Raw genomic sequence first — 23,112 nt, 5'->3', positions numbered from 1 at the left:
TAAAAAAAAATTATTGACCTCAATACTAACTTTAATTTATGCGTAAAGGAATTCCAGCAAATGATTCAATTAATTTGGTCTGCCATTGCGATCAAGGAGAGAAGTCTAAATCTGTAATTATATCTGAAGCCTCATTAGTGTAGTCCTAGCATATATGGGTTGTGAACCGTAAGGTTTTGTGTTCAAATACTAGTACAACGTGATATATTTTTATGGAACCGCTACATTTGCACCGTAGGTTTGGAAACTTGGGAAGGTAATGTGGTTCCCAGGATGGGAAGAGGTTAAAAGGTCGAAAAAGGTTAAAATGGTCCGACTTGTCGACTTGCGAAATCGCGGACCCATGGAGGCCTCGATGTGATAACAAATAAGGATGACGCGAATACTTATCTGTTTTTAAATTTATTAGTATCCCAACATGAACATGAATATCCTGTGTTTAAACCGACTTTAAGAAGAAAGACGTTCTCAATTCGACACGCGTGGTTTAATCTCATGTAGATATTTATATTAATATATTATAATGTTTGTTCTCTTACCTTGAGTTGTGTTTCCATAAGTGGTTGGCCTACGGGGGCCTTTGAACTGATAAGGTTAGGGAAGGGATGTTGCTTTTAAATCAAATTAGATCACGTTTTCTTTATATTGAGAGACGTGATTCTAAGACGCGAAGAATGAATACAAGGCCTATGCTACGATTCTTTTAATATAGATATAAGAATCTTAATTCAATTTCTAAGTCGTATGCGAGGAGTAGCCAGTGCACCTGTACTTTAGGATGCTTGTGAGTTGTGTATCCATAAAAGTCAGATAACACCTACAAGAAACTTATATATTAATGAAACACTTACTTTATTAACAGTTAGGTACCAGCCTAGTAATGAAATCCAGGTCCTCACCATAACACAAAAAAAAATCAGGAATAGGTCCCTTCTGTCTGGCACAGTCGTAATGCTGTTAATACGCTTATTATTCAAAAATAAATACTACTCTCATTGAAATTATATTGCAACTATTTTGAGAATTTTCGCACCGGAATCCGCCCTCTTTGAAACGTCAGAGAAAAATTTAATAAAAGAAAACCGCGATAAAATTCGCAAACTAATTGTATTTCATTGTCTAACATTCGCGTAAACATAAGAAATCATTATCATAATATTCTCTATTTAACAGGTAGAAGAGATCCTCCAGACCCTGGGTTTATGGGAGCACAGAGAGACGAGATCCGAGCGACTGTCAGGTGGTCAATCGAAGCGCCTGTCTGTCGCCTTGGAACTTGTCAACAACCCCCCGATAATATTCCTTGACGAACCAACCACGTAAGTAATTGTTATCATACTATAAAATAAATACCCCTGCCGCGTCTGTCTGAACGCGAAAAACTCAAAAACGATTCACAGAATGATTCATGGGGAAGGTATATAATATGTATAGTTCATTAATGTTTTGTGTAAATTGATTGAAATATGACGATAATTGGCGAAAAAGTCGAAAAAGATCAAGTCGATGGGAAGCTTACATTGAAAACGTTGCCTAATCTCTTTGAGATACATAAAGAACAAACCACATAAGTATACCTAATATATATCCCGATTAGGAAATTAAAAAAACCTTGCCATGTGACGGTAAATATGAAATTAATTTCTTGTAACTGACAACATTAAGTTTAAAACCCAGAGCTGGTTTTATATTTTTGTGGTCGGACTATAAATCTTATATAATTAAGAGATCGTTTAAGTCTACGTGCACATGATGTCGAATCGTTCCACGAAACACACGACACTTTGCTGTAGTTAATATTTGGTTCTATTTTAATTATGAAATTGACAGTTAATTTACTTAAAGCAACTCTTAATTGGACTGCGGATCTGTTTGCCAAGGACTTAACTTAACTGTACTTACTTAATATAATCTTCAGTGTAATAGCCGTTCTAATAACGAAAACCCTAAAGCAAAAAATTATATTAACTCTACTTTCATTGATGAAACACTTCAAAATCAATACAGACTTATTATGTAAAAATCCTAATTGTTCCAATAATATTCACGGGATTATGTAACAGCCTGATCCGAGGGTCCTCCGGGATCAGATGAATTATCGCTGTAATTATAATCTGAACATCTGTGCTACCCAAGATAAATATTAGGGTATTGTCATTTGAGAGAAAAACTTATAATATGCAGGCTTACTGTTACTACGTTCTATTTTATATATTCTAGACAAATTAAATTATACAGGGTCATTTTGACATCGTGTTACTAAAAGAAACCACATATTTATATAACATATAAATAACACTTTACAATAATCTACTTGAGCTATAGATTTAAATAGAAAAGTGTAAGTTTCGAAACAAAATAAATATTAGTAAACAGTAATTTTAATTTTACGCGGCCTAATGCCACTATTACTACTCTAAGAGAATTTATTGCAGCGGCAACATCATACTTTCAGTCAGAAATACACCCACGCACACGACATATTCTCATTAAACTACAAAATGATCAGAAAATCAGAAAACTAAAACCAGGATTTTTGGTGAAAATATTCGTTATTAATGGATGATTTTTGGCACAATGTCAGCAAAGGTGAAGACGAGTAGGTATGTGGTTTCATTTAGTAATGCAATGTCAAAATGACCCTGTATATAACACAATTCTATGTTGTTTTCAGTAAAAAATCCAATAACTCCAAAAGATAAAGAAATGAACGACCATGATTTATTTTCATATTTAGCCCAACATAAGAATTTTAAATCTAATTTTTCCGCAAATAAGAAACTACTGTTTTTTCATTGAAATAAAACTATTTTACAGATTTTAATAAAATTTTTCATATTATTCTCTCCCGACATTCCAAAGACTTTGCTGCCTTCATGGTCAAGGTACTGTTTTTATACAGTCCCCATACAGTCCGAAACAATACTAAAATATAATGTCAAACTTATAAACTTGGCCCGTTTCACACTCACTGTCATAAAAATTCACTTAAGAGATATCCATTCGTATAAGTAAATTTAAATGGACAAAGGTCCTCAATTTAAAGGTAAACAAAATCAACACAAAGAGAAGTAATTGGCTTAATCACCAGGGCCTGCAATAACATTTTATGGAACGTAAACCCAAGGCGTGTTTAGAAAATCGGAGCGTTTACCAACAAATTTCGAAGTTTTCTTGCCAGACTACTTATGTTCCGAAGATTCTCGGAGTGTAACCTTCATTTATACGCACAATGGTCTCATATTATTTATTTATTTTTATTGGCTGCATTTTCCTTCGATCATTGTTGTTAATATACATATATATTCATATATTTTTAATACTATACAGCCTTCTTCGTTATCTTTCTTATTCCATTAAATGGCTGTGCTTAAAAGATTCCGTCGAGTGATAAGACCGCTAATTGTACCTCTTCTGCGTCTTCATTGTTTATAATCTTTACAGTGTACTTTTTTCGTTTACAATATTTGAATAATTATATCTCAGTGAACTTAATTTAAGGGATAGTTATGAATACTATTTCATCAAGGCTATGCCTTGTCAGTCAGCAATAAGAATTATATTAAATAGAAGATAAACTCATACTTAAACTACTGCTTACGTTACATTGTTAAAAATTAAATACAATAATTTGTTATGCTATTATGCCTCTGTGATATTTGGTGTAATAAAATCGTTTTAGCAAATATTAAAACAAATAATCACACGAAAAAAAATTGTATTAACTTCCACGACATTTGAATGTCCATTTAAAATATTTTCATGTTTTATTTACCGGAACACAGAACCTGGCAACACCTTGTTTAGTCGCCGGGTTGCTGGCAGAAGTCAATTTTGCCAAATATTGGCAATACAGCCCGGAAAGGAACGCAACCGCCTCGCTAAGTAATCCGTTTTTTTCAAATACATAAACTGGAAGTATATGCGGGATTTCCCGGTTATCCGTCTCATACATTCCCTTCAAATGTCACGGATATAGAAATCCAGACGTCTTTACAAAGGATACAAGGAATACATTTCTACACTTGAGTATATTTTGCGACACAGATGACGATTGCAATACTATATCGAAATTGAAATAGGGATGTATATTTACAATAAACAAAACTCGCTTATAAGTCTAATTATATTATATTATCATTGTTTCATATATGCTAATTCAGTAACATGAAATATACAATGTCCTTAACAAATTCTTTAATTGATATTTTAAATTACTAAACTCACATATAATCACATTTTTTCAATTACTATTTAAATTAAATTATTTTAGATTATTTTCGCTAAGTTTCTGCAATATAGAGATGCAACAAGCCATTTAATACAATTTCAGTATCACAGGCTAAAATAACTCTTAGTACCCTCGCCGTAAGACGAGAGTCAATTAGCAATGCGTAGACCAATTCAATTTCTGTTGTCGGTGTTCGGATTTGAAAGATTAATAGTTTGTAGCTAAGAGGTTAAGCTAAGCTGGTTATTATTTGATTTGACAAATCCTTTGATCAAGATCAAGTACTAGAGAATATTATTTTATAATCAATTTAATTGTAATAAAAATCGATTACTATGAATATAATTCAAAGTATTTATGACAAACCTTAATGTAGTAGTAGCAGGTACCTTATACGAACGTTGGGTAACGTTACTTTCTAAAGACTACATGAAGTATTTGCAAGGATCTAAGTAGCGTCGACTGACTGTTTTTTTTAACTTTGATTTATTTATTTTAAAGGCGTAACACCCAATGCTATTATACATTTTCCTATAACCAGTTCAGTTACAGATTTATGTATAGGTATTAATATAGTTAATTAGTATAGTTGACTGCCTCGGTGGCGTAGTTGTAAGTGTACACGGTACAAGTACAACTGCCGCGCTGAGGTCCTGGGTTCGAATCCCGGGTCGGGCCAAAATAATTGTGACTGGATTTTTCCATCTTAAAAATTACTCAGTCGCAGCTCGGAGTCAGGAAGTTGGCGGTGTGATACCCCCGTGCCTCGGAAAGCACGTAAAGCCGTTGGTCCTGCGCCTGATCTCTCTCCGGTCATGTCGAAATTTGGCTAGGAGGGAGTCAGCATTAATATAGTTAATACATTATTAGTTAGAGTTTCTATAGCTACAATTATGAATACTTGATTGAATGCCACAGTGCCGTAATTGTTTTACGATACGACTGTAGTGCTGGGGCCTCGAATCCGATCCTCAGGTATACTGGATTTAAAAAAAAGAATTCTTGTAGTCCATTTTTTTAAATAATCGCGGGTTCTATGAGTAGATATAGTGTTTAAGGACATTTAAATAGCAGGAGGGGCTTTATATCTAGTTTTTGATATATTATGGTCAATAAACCATTTCTGGTTTGTATAAAACAGATCATTCACTGATTTTTATTTATTTAATCAAATCCACATTATTTTGATCCCAACAAAGAACATGTTTACGGACCAAGTCAGAAGCAAAAGTTAGTATTCGCGAATCCAATAAAACATCTTAGTTGATTACTCGTATTAGTACATGGTCCGTAGGATTTTATTGTGGCGGCCACCATTTCCTACCAATGTTTACATGTAACTCATGAGCTGGGATAGCTTAGGGTTGCCAGTTGCAAATTATTTTTTTTAAAATATTCTAAATGTAGGTACAATTAAAGAAGGAATTATTAATAATCAGCGTATATAACAATAGGAACGTTCACTATTTTGCTTTTATATTAATATCACTTTTGGAGAAAGTTTTCTGGGATCAAATTCCCGATCTTCATATTTTCCCAAAATAAAAAGTAGCAGTTTTTGAGTTTATTGCGATTAGAAATAGCGCGGAGAGGAATTGCGTTGTATGATAATATAAGCTTTTGACCGCGACTTCTCCCTCGAGTGAAAGTTTTCTTTTATAAAAGTCACGCTAAATATTTTCTCGGGATAGAAACGTTAATCGGTTACTGAGCGTACGCAACGGAAGTTCTCAAGAGGAATTAATTTATGGCGTTTTTTCAACATTTTTTATTGATGCTCCGCTCCTACTGGGCATAGCGTGTTATACACCCCTTAGCCTTCCCCGATAAATAAGAAATCCAACACTGAAATAATTTTTCAATTCGAACATATAACTCCGGAGATTAGCGCGTTCCAATGAACAAACAAACAAAGCTTTATATAATAGTTTAGATTCCGGGTTAAAAATTCCGCTATATTTTTCCCGGGATATAAAAATCTGTCGCAATGGCGAAGATTCCATATCACCCGATTTTTGCCGGCTTTCCTTTATATAGAATTTATGAGGAATCTAATTATTATTAGAACGATTCGCAGACTGCATTTTTGCATATAATATATCATATGGTCTATGGCGTTCAGTCAGGCAGACAGATGTGGCTGGAGTCTTTGTTTTATAATATATATTTTATAGTTTTTTTTTAAGAAGAACAATTCCGTCACAAGTGGTTGTTGAATAACTTTAACCGTTTACGCAGCGCACGCAACAGAAGCGCTCAAAACTAATATTTTTTCCCCGTTTTTGCAACATTTTTCAATACTGCTCCGCTCCTATTGGTCATAGCGTGATGATATATAGCCTATAGCCTTCTACGAACAAAGGGCTATCCAAAACTAAAAGATGTTTTCAGTCCGATTCAGTGGTTCCTGAAATAAGCGCGTTGAAAATTGAAATTAACAAAATCTTTTCATCTTTATATAAGAGTATAGATAGATACCTATAAGTAAGTATGGAAGTATGATTTATAAATTAATTCGTTTCTCAAATCACATGTACCGCCTTATTTGAGGACTACTGGCATTTATTTGTACCTATATTTTATTTAAATAAAGATATTTTATTTTCAATTTATATTCGCCCTCTAACAAAATATCGCTGATTTTTAGCAAGCAAACTGACAACCCTATACTTTAAGCATCCTTTCAATTCTATACGTGAGTAAACGACTCTAGATTCAATCGTTCGAAATAATTCACATAGATTTTGGCAGAATTCACTGGAAATTTATGAAAACTTCTACGTGTCCGTTAAAGCCCTTAGTAATATATTTATAAGGATGTTTATCATTGTTAACTGTTTAGGCAGTGATACCATTATCCTGAAATTAAGTGTCAAAATCGAATTAACAGTGGAGTGACAATTAAATAGCATGGTTAGGATTTAACGATTATTAACTTATATCGTTACTGCCTCCCCAGGGCTGATATTACATGAAATTTATTATCTTATTCCATTAGTCTTTAGATCTACAGTACATCATGCAAAAAGATGTTGTAAATATAAACAAATAAATGATGCTAACTTAACTAGTCTCCACCGTACATCAGCCATAGTATACCGCGTAAGTGTGTCGCGTGCCGGAATCAGCCTGTGCATATCCGGGTTCCAAGAGGCCGGCATAATTATGTCGACTGACGAGACATACACACACGTCAGTCGACACTATTGGACCCCACTCCACTTACCGTCAGGTGTTGGGCGATCTAGCGCGTCAGATTAAAAATAAATACCAATCCCACAGAGGCTTGGACATCGTATCAATCCGCCAGCTGGTGGTGTTACTCCGTCTGCTGTCCCGCCAAGGAAGAACGATCATTTGCACAGTTCATCAACCCTCAGCGTCCCTGTTTACTCTGTTCGACAGGGTGTACGTCCTCGCCAAAGGCATGTGCTGTTATCAGGTATTTAGTAAAAGTTATATATTTTTTTATTTTGTGGTATTTATATGGTAACAGATGTGGCCATTTTATACATAGTTTGTTTATATAAAATAGGTGAGTACAAAGAAAATTAGGCCCTTTTTAAGAAGACACATGGGGAATTTAACGTCCTTGGGAAGGAATTTTCTTGATATTTACGGATGTCCGTTAGAAGAAAAGCCTTGTGTACAAAATTACGTCATACTTCTAGAACCACCTAGATTCAACCTACAAAAATTTACTATCGAGCAAAACATCCCTAATTCCTAATAATTTTAACTGTGAAGTACCTCTGGTAAAGGTTTGTTATTTACTTATTGATTTGTTCTACTAAAAGAACAGTGTCCAAAATATGAAAATTCGTCGCGTTTGTGTTAGTGCCAAACGATTAATTTTATTTTCAGGTTAAAATTTTGTGTTATCCATTTTTCATGTCACAGTCCTGTGTGAAAACATGTTTACACCGAACCGGGGCTCACGTCAAACTGGCTGCAAATCGTAGAACTATAAAGGTTTGACCATACTGCCTTGAAGATGTGATGAGGAAATTGCTATCTGAGCTAAAATATATATATTTTTACTAGGCGTCGCTCGCGGCTTCGGCCGCATGACACCAATAGCTTTATTTAAAAACTCACACACACATCACGCCTTTATTCCTGTAGGGTTAGACAGAGGTATAATTATGGCGTCCACTTTTTGCCATAAGTGTATTCTATCCCAAGCGATAGAGAGAGAAACTATTACTACATCGAGCACAAATTTCAGACTTCGCGGTGATACTAAGCAATACCCAAGTCACTTTTTCCCGATCTGATATTCAACCTCGCGACATCTGAGCGGTCGTCGTTCTGTGCAAGCAATACGACAACGCCACCAAGCTAGTCGAAAATACAAAATACAAGAAAAAAAAAAGTAATAATCACAAATTTCAAACCCATCACTAATTCTATAATCAAGTTTTAAAATACCCATTAATCGAACGTTCGAGAGAACTGTCGCCCGCAAAATGTAATGATTCTAAAAGTTTGATTGTCTCTACGCGAACTAATTAACAACTCCCGGCAACAAAAGATGCCAATCAATCAAAGTTTTGTAACGAATTATCCGGGTAATACCAATGCTCGCTGATTATCATATTCAATGAACCAATTAGATTCTGACATGATAAGCTCGAATTATATCAAAGACATTCTGTCAGCATGATTTTTAGATTGATAATTTGTTTTTAATAGTTTGTGCTCGAAATTTTGGTTACATTATTATTTATTCAACTAATTTCCATTTCAATTATATTTATAAATTATGGCTCACAGTAAAATGCTGGAAATTGTATTGTTTTCTGTATGCGAATTATTATCGTTTTAACGTGTATTATGGAAGCTCAAGACATAAACGCAGCTTAGTTTGGATGCCACTAACAAATATTGTATACCCATTAAGTTTCTCCGCTCCGCTCTAAGTTAAATTATTCTCCGACATTTCATCATAATACTTTATTTACCTGCTTCCATTTCATTTACTGCCGAGTCAGTTAGTATATATTTTGCTCATCCGTCATTTCATCATTCACATCCATTTCGTCGATATTTTTATTTACACATTCCTTATTTCATTATAATTGTTTAATTTAATCACTGGTCTTGCGACGTAAGTTGCATTGGTTGAGCATGAAACCTCATCACTCTTTCTAATGCACTTAACGTAATCCCTGAGAGCTCTTCTCAGCACATACCTAACCTAGAACCCTAGACTAACATCCATCTTACATTTCCCTCGAAACCACGTAAAGTCAATTAGAACTACCGAACAAACTCCCATTCAGCCTTTACTAAGCACCATTTATGGCCATTTGCAAATGAAACAGCCACTTTCATTACTTTCAGCTTCGGCCAATCTAAAATCCTATATCATATATGTTTGCTAAAATATAATTAAAATCAATATGAAGATAATCATTTACTAACTACAGAGATAACTCATAAACTGCGAATGACAGATATCGGTTGTTATGTCAGGAAAACTAGTAGCATCCAATAATAATTCTGGCAGCTGACCCAGTGACAGAAAATTAAAATCAGAACGATCAGTTTTCACGATAAAATTTTAAAGATTTGTTTGTATTCAATAAGAAAAAATAACCTACTTCTGTTTTAATTTGAATATTGAAAGTCTCAAGTTTTACAAGCTCTGCGGATATCGTTTCGGACACCGCAGTTAAAGATGTCCAAACTTTCAAATAGAATAAGACATGCTCCAAGAATTTGATGAAAAAACCCTATCATGAAAGTTCTTGAATAATTAAATGAATTTTCAAATGAGATAAGTAGTACCAAAACACTAGTCTACACTGCAAAATGTTTTCATGTTTTTGTCATTTTTCTTGAACACAGAAAAATTTATTTACAACCTTTTAACTTCACGAAAACTCGTACTTATGTTAGTAGAAAATAAAGATTATCCCATTCTCGCACCTGGAAGCCAGGACCGATATTTTAATGACATCGAGCTCTAAAGAGGAGTCTAAAAACGTCTTACGTCTTTAACCTGCTAGGAAATTAATTAAATAGTATAATGAAAAGGAGTTGGAAATAATTGTAAACAGCTAAATTATAAGTAATTCACGCAATGATGACTGTCTACTTGCTTATTACTAAAGCTTTTTTTTTTACGAGTGCGGCAAAGCGACTCCAGTGCACCTGATGGTAAGTGGTGTGATCCAATAGAATATCGACTGACGAGAGATGATTACCCTTCGACAGTCGACACAATTATGCCGGCCTGTTGGAACCGGATATACACAGGCTGATCCCGGAACGCGACACACTTACGTGGGCCACTATGCCGGGTTTTAAAACCTTGAGTACGACGGTCGCTATCCGAGCGGATATAAAATATATCCTACATGCAAATTATTATTAACACGCAGTGGCAGTAAAGTCGTGAATAGATGTTTAATTGAATTTCTTGAACTTTAGAAAATTTATTGACCGGACGAAAAAAAAGAAGACCTAAGTTAATATTCGAATCTCATTGCACTGACATGTTAAAGAGAGAGTAGGGTTGCATGTATGAATTCTGAGATCAAAGATGGTGGCTGGGATTTTGCTGTCTTGTTAAAGTTTATGGATTTAGTTTTATCTGTGTTTAAGGAAGGAGATTATTAGATGAAGCCAACTATAGACTAATTGTAGCCCTTTTTCTGCGACTTGCTTAGCATCTTTGCATTTTTGGCCATGAAACACAATTGCTGTGTCATCCACATAGCATAATAGACAACTTCTGCTGCTGTTCACGTAGATATATTTTCCCGGGAAAAGAGAGATCTATAATACTCAAGGCTAACGTAGCTTTCAATTACCGGAGAAATTAAAGATATTGTACCAGTATTTACGCAAATAGTCAAAAGTATCAGCTTTGTAATAAGCAATTGTATATATAAATCTAGTTAAATAGCGAAGCTAATGAAAAATAAACATAGTCATAGTTATTAAATTGTATAAAATATTGTGAAACAATATCAAGAGAAGCTCTTGTTAAACTTACTATAAAATACAAGTTATTTACCACCAAAGTTTTCTTCTTAAATATCGTTTATATTTTGTAGTGTTGGGTTAATGTTAAGGTGCTTATCGATGTAAACACAAACGTCATTTTTTATTATCACACATCTATCGTAAAGTTAGAATCCAGATGGGACAGTAAAAAATGCATCAAACAAATTGTTTTGAACAGGCCGCCATAATTGTGTCGACTGGCGGGAAATAGACATATCTCGTCACCTAACACTATGTGGACTCCAGTTCACTTACCATCAAGTAAAGCGGGGTCCCTTGGCCATGGCCGGATAAATCAAAATGTATTCAAAATGAAAAAGATGGATATAGAAGAACGTATTTTTAACCTTTAACATTTATGCGATTAGAAGTACACATATCGTTTCGGGTGTTTCTATACGACACAAACATTAGTTCTGATCTTGGCAATACTCCATCCTCATCAGTTAACATAGTTATTTATCTCTCCAAAAGCTGAATTATAACTACTATAATGTAAGTAATGCATATTTTCCACAATATACAATCAATAAACTCCATGATATAAAAAAAAACCCACCTCTTTATAATTGACGATAATTTTACATACAAACTACATTTTACTACTGAGCGCAGATTCCTTTCTCACTAAACTTTAACATACAAAAATCCATAAAATCGTGTACGCAAGCTCAATATAACAATTTTATCGATATCGGTCTTACAAAACCGACGCGCGCCATAAAATATCGTATGACTGGCATCCCTAACTCGTTGCGCGAAACTACTCATCGGCTTTTAGTGAAGTGAAACGATCCTCTTTGCAACTACACCTTCATAACTTTCGTCTTACAATTTTCATATTTCCTTATCGACTTGTTTTAGTTTGGGATTTATCGTTCCTTGGCGTGGTGTTTTTAGGTAGGCGCGTAGTTTTTTGAATGGGTTATTGGTTTTTTCACAGCCTTTACTCTTTTGGTAGCGGTGTTAGTTTCTGGGTTTGGACAGCCTGACAGTTTTGTTTTATCACCTTTGCTTTTTAATGCAATTCTAAACAGTCTACAATTAATTCGGAGGGAGGCGCGTACTCTTCGATGATCTTAGATACGCCTAGACTATTTTTTGGATGGAAATTGTTGACTAGTGCCAAGAATCGTAAATTATTTTCTGGATAATTTGTCAATATTATCATTGAAGTTTTAAGTGTTGACATAGACTTATCTAAAGATGACTTGCGGCGATACTCTGTTTGTTTTCACCTCAAAACTAATCAAAGGCTGTCGTACAATTTCCTCAATTAGTACCTCGATACTAATATATCTTCAGGCCAGATAGTGTCCAGGATGGACAGCACGCATTGTAAGACACCAAGGAGTAAAGCTCAGTATCTGAAAACAATAAACATTGCACCCACAATGGTAATATGAATTAGAAAGACCATCAAACTCCAAAGAGTCATTAATAAAGTTTTCTCTTTGTAATATGTCTTCAAACGCATCTTCAATGAATTTAATCGATGAATAATACTTATAAAACATTTATACAAATCTATAATAAACTATAGGGTTATCACAAAAGTTTTTTAATACTAGACATCGTAACGGTTTCATAAAACATTTTACGTGGAGGGTTATTCACGCACGGGTTAAGTGAAAACGATCTGCATAAATTATGACAGAATATCGTGCCATTTTAGGGTTAAACACGTGTGTTTAGCCGTTAAGTTTATGTATTTTGTCATCTTATACTAAAAGGTCATTAAGCGTTATGTCAGAGGTGAACCTTTGAACTTGAGTACGTTTTCGTCGTCATTAAGACTTGGCAACAATATTTCGCGTTATTAGAAGGGAGAATGTGAAGGGTCCTTTGTAATTTTTTTTCAGTATAAGTATTCTATTATGCATTACGTATAAAAGTATTTGCGTTGGGTTTACGTTAACGCATATTGCACTGCAGTTGACGTGAGGTTGAGTCTATGTTCTGAGGTTTATTAGTTCTAATTTTGAAATATTCTTTTACACCGGTTTTTTATAATCGACTAGCTGACCCGGCGAACCTCGTACCGCCTAACAGTCGACATGTCACTCAATTGTTTTGCCTTCCCGGAACCCCTCCACTAACACTTAAACTTTATGGTATGCTATTAAAGTTCAAATTGACTTGAGTTTTATTACGAATCTTTTGTATGGGAATATAAAAAAGTGTTGTTTTTAGACTTTTTCAGGCAATTTAAAATTTTCTCTCCATAAGAACCATCCACGTCCTTCAAGGAATATTATAAAAAAAGAATTAGCGAAATTGTTCCATCCGTTCATGCGTGATGCGATGACCAAGGGAAATAGCGATACATTTTTATATATATATAGATTATTATATTATAATTTTATCAAAACGATGTATGTACATGTAACTGCTTTAATACTTTACCCTAACATACATGCTTCAAATAGATATTAGAAAATGTTGTAATTTTTTAAATGTTTGTTAGAAGTAAATACTAAAACTGTTAAACGAAGTTTCTTGTGATTTATTACGAAAGATGTTTATTAAGAAAATAAACTACAAGTCAAATTAATAACCTCCTCCTTTTTTTGATATCGGTTAAAACCTTTTACACGGGCGAAACTGCATCTACTTACGATAAATTAATTTTGTCCACAGGGCGCCGCTCCTCTCCTAGTCCCGTTTCTGTCTGAAGTTGGCCACGTGTGTCCAACCACACACAACCCAGCAGACTTCGTTCTGGAGACACTACTGGGAGATGGGGAATCGGCAGCTCAGATGACAGAACTGTGCCAGAATGGGAAACTCTGCAGGAAACTAGATCGATTAACGACCAGGGGTGGAAGGTACAATGCCTAACGTTTTGAGTTGATGCTTTACACATACTAATATTATAAATGCGAAAGTTTGATATAAGTATCATGGGCGTGATCGCTTACTATCAGGTGAATCGTATTCTCGTTTGCCCTCTATCATAAAAACGAAAGAATTTTCCTTTTTTTATAAGTGACAAAGACATCCTTTAAACATATTTGTCGAAACACCTTTTTGACAATTTCTGCGTAAATCCCATTTGCTTAATATAGTCGGCTTAAAAACGATATAATTGAAAATCTATAGTTTTAAGAAAATAGCGGCTTACTGCTTTTTTTTTGTTGATTTTTTGGACATTTATAACAAATGGGACAATTTTACTATAGGTTATTTTATATTTTGTGGGTTTGATTAATAATATAATAATAATAATATCAGCCCTGTATTATATACTGCCCCACTGCTGAGCACGGGCCTCCCCTACCTCTGAGAGGGATTAGGCCTTAGTACACCACGCTGGCCTCGTGCGGATTGGTAGACTTCACACACCTTCGAAATTCCTATAGAGAACTTCTCAGATGTGCAGGTTTCCTCACGATGTTTTCCTTCACCGTTAATAGAGGGTTTGATTACCTTCTTTGTAATATATCTGGTAATGAAACATACGTATATATAAATATACATTGCGAAATTTGCAGGAAACCGGTGCTGCACTCAGACGAGTCGATCCAGAGGATATTCGGCGAACACGTCGCCAAAGAACAAACGCAGAAAATGGAATTTCCAACAACATTCATTACACAATTCTCGATATTGTCTAAACGAATGTTTGTACAGACTAAGAGAAATTCCGTAAGTAAACTAATTTTATTTTTTAAAACAAAATAACAATCACATCACGTCGTTATCCCCGAAGACGAAGGCGAAGATGCAACACGGGCACCCACTTTTCGCTATGTACATTCCGTTCCATTATATGATAGGAGGCGAGCCCCATCGAACACAAGTCTAGACTCCGGACTGAGAAGAAATTCTCGATGTTTTTTCACTTGCCTTTTTTTGCAACTTGTGATCGAGGCAATACACTTTGTTGTAAATGTTGAAGAGATGATTTGACCTCTTTACGACCGGCCTTTTAACTTACCCCCTTTGAGAGTTCCAATTCGAAGCAAACAAATTTTATTAATAACAAAAAAAAATACTAAAAGTCAATGACAGTATGTAGTCTCTCATTCAAAAACACTGACCCCAAGATATAGATTTAACCAGGGGATCTACAGTGTGTATTCTCTTGTGGCCATATTTGTATAGTTTTACACATAATGTAACATGAATATTGTCTGAAATAAACTATTATTTAAAAATGTTTTAACATATTTTTGATTGGAATTTGTGGTTAAAGAATATTTATTCTCAAAAAAAAATTCATTATATGATATATAATACTAAAAGTATGAAGATCGGAATTTGGAAAGCAAAAGAACCAGCGGTATCGCAGTTCAAGTATACGGCCATTGAATCAACGTGATTGTTTTTCAGATCAGTCTCTGGATCCAACTGATTCACCATGTCACTTCAGCAGTGCTGCTGGGCAGTATATTCTTCGGTATAGGCAACGACGGCGCATCACCGATCGCCAACTTCAAATTCTGCCTCAGTTGCCTAGTTTTCTTCATGTACACTTACATTATGATCCCTATTCTGTTGTGTAAGTATAGTTTTATCTGTTTCAGTCTAGCTATATTGACAAACCAAACACAGTGACAAAAGTAATTTAACGAATTCAAAAATTCAAATCGTTTTTTACCTTTGCGTCCAAAATATTTTTTTTCACAAACTTATTTTATATATATAATAAAGAATATTTCGATTGACATTCATGTGTAGAAGTGGCTGGAAGTTTTGAATTTTTTCAGTTCATTTTGGGGTGAACTGTTCAATGTGAATTAGGCTTACAGGGACGGAAAATAAAATAACAATTCCTAATTTTACCATTACAGTTCCAATGGAAGTACGGTTAATCCGTCGCGAATATTTCAATCGTTGGTACAGCCTCAAGGCTTACTACGCTGCGCTGTCATTTGCCACTGTACCAGTCATGGTAAGTTACAACACTACACAATACTTGTTACAAAAAGACCATCAATGATAGCATATTTAGATCACATATAATACTATCTCAGTGCGATCAGTGGAGTAATGATAGAGTACGTAACATACAGATTCTATGATTATTATTTACATTTAATGACGAGCTTGCCGTTCACCTGATGGTAAGCGATACGACCGCCCATGAACAGTAGAAACACCATACAATACCTTGAATTACAACGTATTGTTTGGTATTCCACTGCGCTCGCCATCCTGAGACATGAGATGTTAAGTCTCATCATGTCCAGTAGTTACACTGCTTACAATGTCCTTCAAACCGGAACACAACAGTGACTACACACTGCTGCTTGGCGGCAGAAATAGACATTGCGGTGGTACCTACCCAGGCAAGCTCTCACATATGAGAGACCTACCACCAAAAATGTAAATGACGATGCTGTTGCTAGGCATACTTCTAAGTATTAAGAAAACAACATTCTAATGCCAGACTTAAATAATCAATTGAAATGTAATGCAAATGAATAAAAAAAGTCTTCAAATACGACAATACAAAAAAATATTTAACTTTAACATTGTTTTTGCATGTTTCGTTGTTACTTAGCTTAGGTAATTTATATTTGACACTGGCTCCAAAAAAAATAATGTGCGTATACACATAAAAACACGAATTGGTAAGATTACATGACTTGAAGTAAAAATAAAGTTCAGTACGTAATTATGGGTTGTAGTAGTTCTTACAGTCGGTTTTTTTTCGGTAAAATTTTTATTTTTAGCTGTTATTAGTTATAAAATACGGCTAATCGTACCTATTACAAAAAAAATCTCGTTTTATATATTTTAAGGAATACCTGTTGCATATTCATTTAATGTTCAAGATCAACCCACAATATTTTTATTACTGTAGTATGTTGAAGCTATATTGAACAAAAAAACATTAAAATCCTATTTTTTATTTATTTATCAAAAAACGTAGCACAGAACACAAACATTATAAACAATACTTAAGTACTAAATTACGTTAAGACTAGATTGTCTTCTTTAAACCTATGCCCTAATTGAAATTATACTATGGAAACGAATCTATCTACTATTTGATTTGGAAGAGTTCCCTTCTGCTTCTTCGAAGTCCAATGTCTTATGCGATGTGACCGTTTCAAAGTTATACTAAATCCAATGCAAAAAGAATCATTTAAATCGAATTACGCAAAAAAAACATAATTTTTATTTTACGACAAATAGATAACCTCATTTGGAGTCGGTTCAAAATAAATTGTTATTTTATTTTATTAAGGAAAACAACCAGTTGTACATTAGATACGACTAAATAAGCACTTATATATAATTTTATAAACATACATATTGTATTACAAACCTATAAATAGGCAATTTTTTTGTATTAGGTACCTATTTACCGCGCAGTTTCCGGTAAATGATCCCGATATTTTTTTCGATCGATCGCGAAAATGGACCATTCAGAACAGTTTTTTGACATGCTCACAAAATGATTTATTTTTATTGTATTATTCTCGGTATGAGATCGAAAATTAAAATTAGGGTTGTTTATTACAATCGGCCGTTAGGAAAGTAATAATTTATTCCGTGGATAATTGTTATCTGGCAATTGTGGAACTTAATTAAAAATATATTAATTTATTTTCCAGTTCGGCCTTGGAGTCCTTTTCCTAGTGATTACTTATCTGATGTCAGGCCAGTTGCTAGAGTGGAACCGGTTCATTCTCTTCTCAGTTATTGGGTTGATGACTGCCACGTGTTCTGAGGGACTCGGTCTGGCGATCGGTTCTGCGTTTAGTGTTACTGTGAGTATAATTTTTATACATTTAGTTTGAAATTATTATTTTTTTACATTTTTATATATCATATCTTAAAGATATAAATGCATATAAAAATAAAATTAATCACCCGCCGATGGTGAGTAATTCATTTTTTGAGTTACCTAATTTTTTGTCCTAACGAGAGAACTTGTGACGAAGTAATAGAATCCGACGTCCTTAGTTGGACATGCCGTATATTTGTACTACTGCCAGCAAAATACCTTGCCTGATCACAACTGAAATACATTTTCATTAAAATTATAGTCCAATAAGAGATGGTATCGGTCAATGGGCACCAGAAAAATACCGGCCTTCATTAGATTTTCACTGATTGTACTTACAATGCCAGCTTTTTTACAGAATGGTTCCATAATGGGTCCTGCACTAGTATCTCCACTCCTCGCTCTATGCTGCTATGGTATGGGCTTTGGACCGTACATCGAAGGGAGCATGAAGGCTCTGATGTCCGCCTCATACCTTCGCTACGGTCTTACAGGATTATCCTTAGCTCTGTACGAACAAAGAGCCTATTTGGACTGCTCCATGGAATTCTGCCTGTATTCTGATCCTAGGCTGCTCCTCAGAGACCTAGGTATGACTAACGATCACTATTACATCCAGATTATAGGTCTCCTAGCGTTTACTGTAGTTCATAGGGTTTTAGCGTATTTTGCGTTACGATATCGATTGACTGCTGAGTTTTCAAATAAATTCTTAAGTTATATTAGTAAGTTTTTAAAACATAGATAATAGGTAGTGTTTTTTTTGGTTTATGAATTGTTACTATTGATGATATTGAATACGTTTGTAATGTACGGAAATTGTAATTAATTTATTTTTTTTAAATATTTAAGCCACGATCACATCAGACGATAAGGTCGCGACTAGCTGTCTTTATTAAACCTCTGATATAATGTGTATGCAGTGTTTGCAGTTTGTCGCATTTCATGAGTTCGTAGCCTAGATGATTTTCAATCGTTAACGCTAACGTTGTGTATGCGAATATTAACTAGAGATAGACTTATCGATAAGATATGTTAGACCCATACATTTTTTATATTATTAGCGTTAACGATTGTAGTAAGGTATCTTGGTTACGGCCTCTGTTATAGCATTTGCTACCAAAGGCACCACGTAGAGAAGTTATTTATTGAGGTTAGGTCACAACTTCGCACTGATTGTCTCGTGTGGTAGTGGCCTAAATGCGATTGATTTTGAGTTATCTATTTTTGTAGACGTGATGGTATTTAATCTCAACTAAAGATTTAAATTAATATAACTAAATCGCAGGAGGTCGCTGGATGCGGGTCGCTTCCAATAGGTTGATCTGGAGATCTTTAACGGAGACCCTTGTTTGGCAGTGAACATCCTGCGGTTTATAATGTTTAAAGATTTGTATTGAATAACTGGTAACCTGACCTTTAGTCTTGAGAAATACAAAGATATTTTTATTATATATTTTTTTTTTATTTTTGTAATTTAGTCAGTCTTTTTAACTGACGAAATAAATGGAGGTTCTTAATTCTACACGTTTTTATTAATGTTAGACTACGCATAACTTTTAACAAAGTAGACTATTTGTTTTTTATTTAATGGAAATAATAACACATTTTTATAAAGTTTGTTATACTATATAGTTTGACTGCCTCGGTGGCGTAGTTGTATTGCACGTCCGGTACAATAGCGCTCTGAGGTCCTGGGTTCGAATCCCGGGTCGGGCAAAGTGATATTTGGGTTTTTCTGCTCGGTATCAGTCCGGAGTCTGGAATTTGTGCCCGATATGGCGATAGGCTCGCCCCCTATCACATCATGGGACGGAACATACTTGGCGAAAAGTGGGTGCCCTAGTTGCGCCTCTGCATACCCCTTCGGGGATAAAATGCGTGATGTTATGTTTTATAAAGTTTGTTGAAATATAATTTATTGTGTGAATTCCTTCGTAACTTTGACCAAGGACAGATTGTTTCAAATTAATTCAATATTAAACTATGCGTGACGAGCATTGTATTCGTAAATGTACCTTTTTACCGGTTTTATTACAGATTAAATTTGTTAAGTCGTAATATAATTATAAATTTCGTGAACCAATCCTTCATAATAAAGCTGCTTTAACTGGAGGTAGGATATATTTCATACCCGTCCAGATAGCGACCACCGTACACAAGGCTTTAAAATCCGCCACAGTGGCCCATGTAAGTGTCTCGTTCCGGGATCAGCCTGTGTATATCCGGTTCCAACTGACCGGCATAATTGTGTCGACTGCCGAGGGGTAATCATCTATCGTCAGTCGACATTGTATTGGACTCCACTCCACTTACCATCAGGTGTAGTGGAGACAATTCGCTGTGCCAGGATAAAAAAACTAAGAGCCTATGTGCACATACATAGCTGAAAAAACGTCACGTGCATACAAGTTAGTAAGTAGTTTGAAACAATCTGTCTTTATTCTCTGTGTAAATATATTTTATATCTGTGATAATTAAGGTAACAATTTATAAAAATTGTTTTGGGACGAATATTATAAAAATAATGTGTTGAAAGTATTTCATTGTGACACGAATTAAATATGTTGCATCGTATTGCTATATTTTTGGGTGTTTTTTGTTTCACCTGAATTCCAGAAATCGTAGTTTTATCGTGAAATATTCAACGCAGATCCTAAGAGGTATGCGTTTTTCCTACGAATAAATTTCAACCGTATGAAATTCAAAAGTTAAAAGTAAAAAAATGGACTAATCTAATTTTACCAGATTCGCGAAGACCAGGGCAGGAGTCAAACCTGTGCTCTTGTTTCACAGCCACTTATCCACTATGTAAGGCTGTCGTATCGTTTATTTTAACCAATTGAAATATAATGTTCCGTCCCTAAGGTCGCTTCCATAAATTACATCACACGAATGTCATTTTTGACCATGTTCTTATGACACGTGGTCATATTTACGGGACCCATCTTTTTGCCACGTGACGTCACCAAACTTGACTCTCCCGCTCCCTTCTCAGTGTCACTTAGATGACCCCCTCTTAAGGTGTGATTTAATTTATGGGTATCCCCAAAGAAAAATGATCTTTATTTACCAATAGTATGTACGTGTTATGTGGCCAATGGTATTTATTAAATAATATATTTTATAAATAGATCGTTTTCTTTAAAATTTCCTCGTAAAAAATATTTTCCATTTAAATGTATTAGGCCTTAAGGTTGGAATGGAGACGTATTTCTAACATGAGACCATATCATGTGTATTTTCTTGTGTCAACAGCCTATTTTTTCTCCCACAGTTAAAATCCATGTTATAGATTTTCGGTCATGTCTCACCGGACTACAGAGTGAAGGAACAGAGTGCTTGTGTATTACGCAAACACTAGAATATCTCCTACGTTAAGATTGGCCGCCGTGGCCGAAATTTCAGCGAGGATTATTATAATGGATGCCATTCTTGAACCTGAAGAGCGGAAGAATAGTTATGTCGGACTCACCGGCCTTCCGACCGAGAGGGCATTTAACCCCTTCAGGTTCCTACCAATTATCGACTAAAACCAGCGGTGGCCTGCTCTTGCGCACGTGAAACGGTTCCGGGGAGTCGAGAGCGTCTCAGCACAACGCCACTACACGGCTCATCTCTTTGGGACTCATTTGTGTCAACAGCCTAACATATGAAATGGAAATAAGACGCGAGATACATGTGACACGTTTATACCTAATCTATATATATAAAAATGAATTGCTGTTCGTTAGTCTCGCTAAAACTCGAGAACGGCTGAACGGATTTATCTTATCTTGGTCTTGAATTATTCGTGGAGGTCTAGGGAAGATTTAAAAGGTGAGAAAAATTCGAATAATTGCCGGGAAAATCCTCAAAACAGCATTTTTCTATTTCCCATACAAACGTTTTCTAAATAAAATGGAGAGTCAATTTGTAATTTATTACCGCTGCATAAAGTTCAAATTCGCGTGCGCGTTGGAGGATCTAATATCGCGTTCTGAAACTCAACAAAAGTGAAAGTGAATCGCGAACGCGACAAAATTGCATAGTCTCAAAATACATAGTACATAAATAGTGGTCGGCTTCGAGAAACTCAATTTTAGCTAACTTCAGTTGTTAATATAATATATAACTCAAAGGTGACTGACAGTGATATATCAAGGAACAGCCCAAACCATTGGACGGATCGGGCCTTAGCCCGATCTTACATGCATAAAGCTACTATGACGTAGGCATCCCCTAAGAAAGGATTTTGATAAATTCTACCCTTAAGGGGATAAAATAGGGGATGAAAGTTTGTATAAATGTTCTTAGATTTTCGACTGATTGAACTGAAATTATAGATTGGGGATAAAATTAGTTTGAACCTATAAGTACCGGGAAAATATGTAGCAAGACTTTTATCAAACAGTGGAATTTTATCCTGGAAAACACCTTCACGCGGGCGAAGCCGCGAGCAAAAGCTAGTAATAATAATAATAATATCAGCCCTGTATTATATACTTGCCCACTGCTGAGCACGGGCCTCCTCTACTACTGAGGGATTAGGCCTTAGTCCACCACGCTGGCCTAGTGCAGATTGGTAGACTTCACACACCTTCGAAATTCCTATAAAGAACTTCTCAGATGTGCAGGTTTCCTCACGATGTTTTCCTTCACCGTTAAAGCGAACGATAAATTCACAAAGAATACACACATGATTTTTAGAAAAGTCAGAGGTGTGTGCTCTTGGGATTTGAACCTGCGAACATTGGTCTTGGCAGTCCGTTCCACACCCAACTAGGCTATCGCCGCTTTTTTATCATACCTAATACTTTTTATAATTTTGTCAATTTATTTACAAAGGTGTTATAACATAAAAAATAATCAGAAATAAATTAAGACGATTTAATTAAACTCCTCCTGTTGCAGTCAGTTCAATTTTTTTTAAATCTTATTTTTCCTTTATTAATATAATTAATAGGGGAGCTTGTCAAAACGTTTGAATGTTTGTTAAAAGTAAATTCAGAAACAGCTGAACGGATTTAGTTAAAATTTGGCACACGAGTAGATCATATTCTGCATTAACACGTGGGGTACTTTTATCCAGTAATTTGCTCTCACGACAAATAATAGATTTGTTGAGCTTATTGAGACTAGA

The 23,112-nt window shown here is 35.0% G+C and overlaps 1 protein-coding gene across 1 annotated transcript in view; it reads left to right on the top strand.

The window, feature by feature from the left end:
- LOC115450561 (ATP-binding cassette sub-family G member 1) overlaps window positions 1-21,116 on the top strand; it is a 91,970-nt gene extending 70,854 nt beyond the window's left edge. The window contains exons 4-11 of the mRNA XM_030178619.2: window positions 1,174-1,319; window positions 7,514-7,673; window positions 13,889-14,076; window positions 14,743-14,896; window positions 15,584-15,752; window positions 16,045-16,145; window positions 17,818-17,973; window positions 18,349-21,116. Of these exons, the coding sequence (XP_030034479.1) occupies window positions 1,174-1,319; window positions 7,514-7,673; window positions 13,889-14,076; window positions 14,743-14,896; window positions 15,584-15,752; window positions 16,045-16,145; window positions 17,818-17,973; window positions 18,349-18,738 (1,464 nt within the window). The 3' untranslated portion in view covers window positions 18,739-21,116. The remainder of the gene's footprint in view (window positions 1-1,173; window positions 1,320-7,513; window positions 7,674-13,888; window positions 14,077-14,742; window positions 14,897-15,583; window positions 15,753-16,044; window positions 16,146-17,817; window positions 17,974-18,348) is intronic.
- Window positions 21,117-23,112: the final 1,996 nt, after the last annotated feature.

The sequence above is a fragment of the Manduca sexta genome, chromosome 24, assembly GCF_014839805.1.
Source record: "Manduca sexta isolate Smith_Timp_Sample1 chromosome 24, JHU_Msex_v1.0, whole genome shotgun sequence".
Taxonomy (NCBI): domain Eukaryota; kingdom Metazoa; phylum Arthropoda; class Insecta; order Lepidoptera; family Sphingidae; genus Manduca; species Manduca sexta.
The sequence above is the reverse complement of the archived record's forward strand: the minus strand, read 5'-3'. Positions and strand labels throughout refer to the sequence as shown.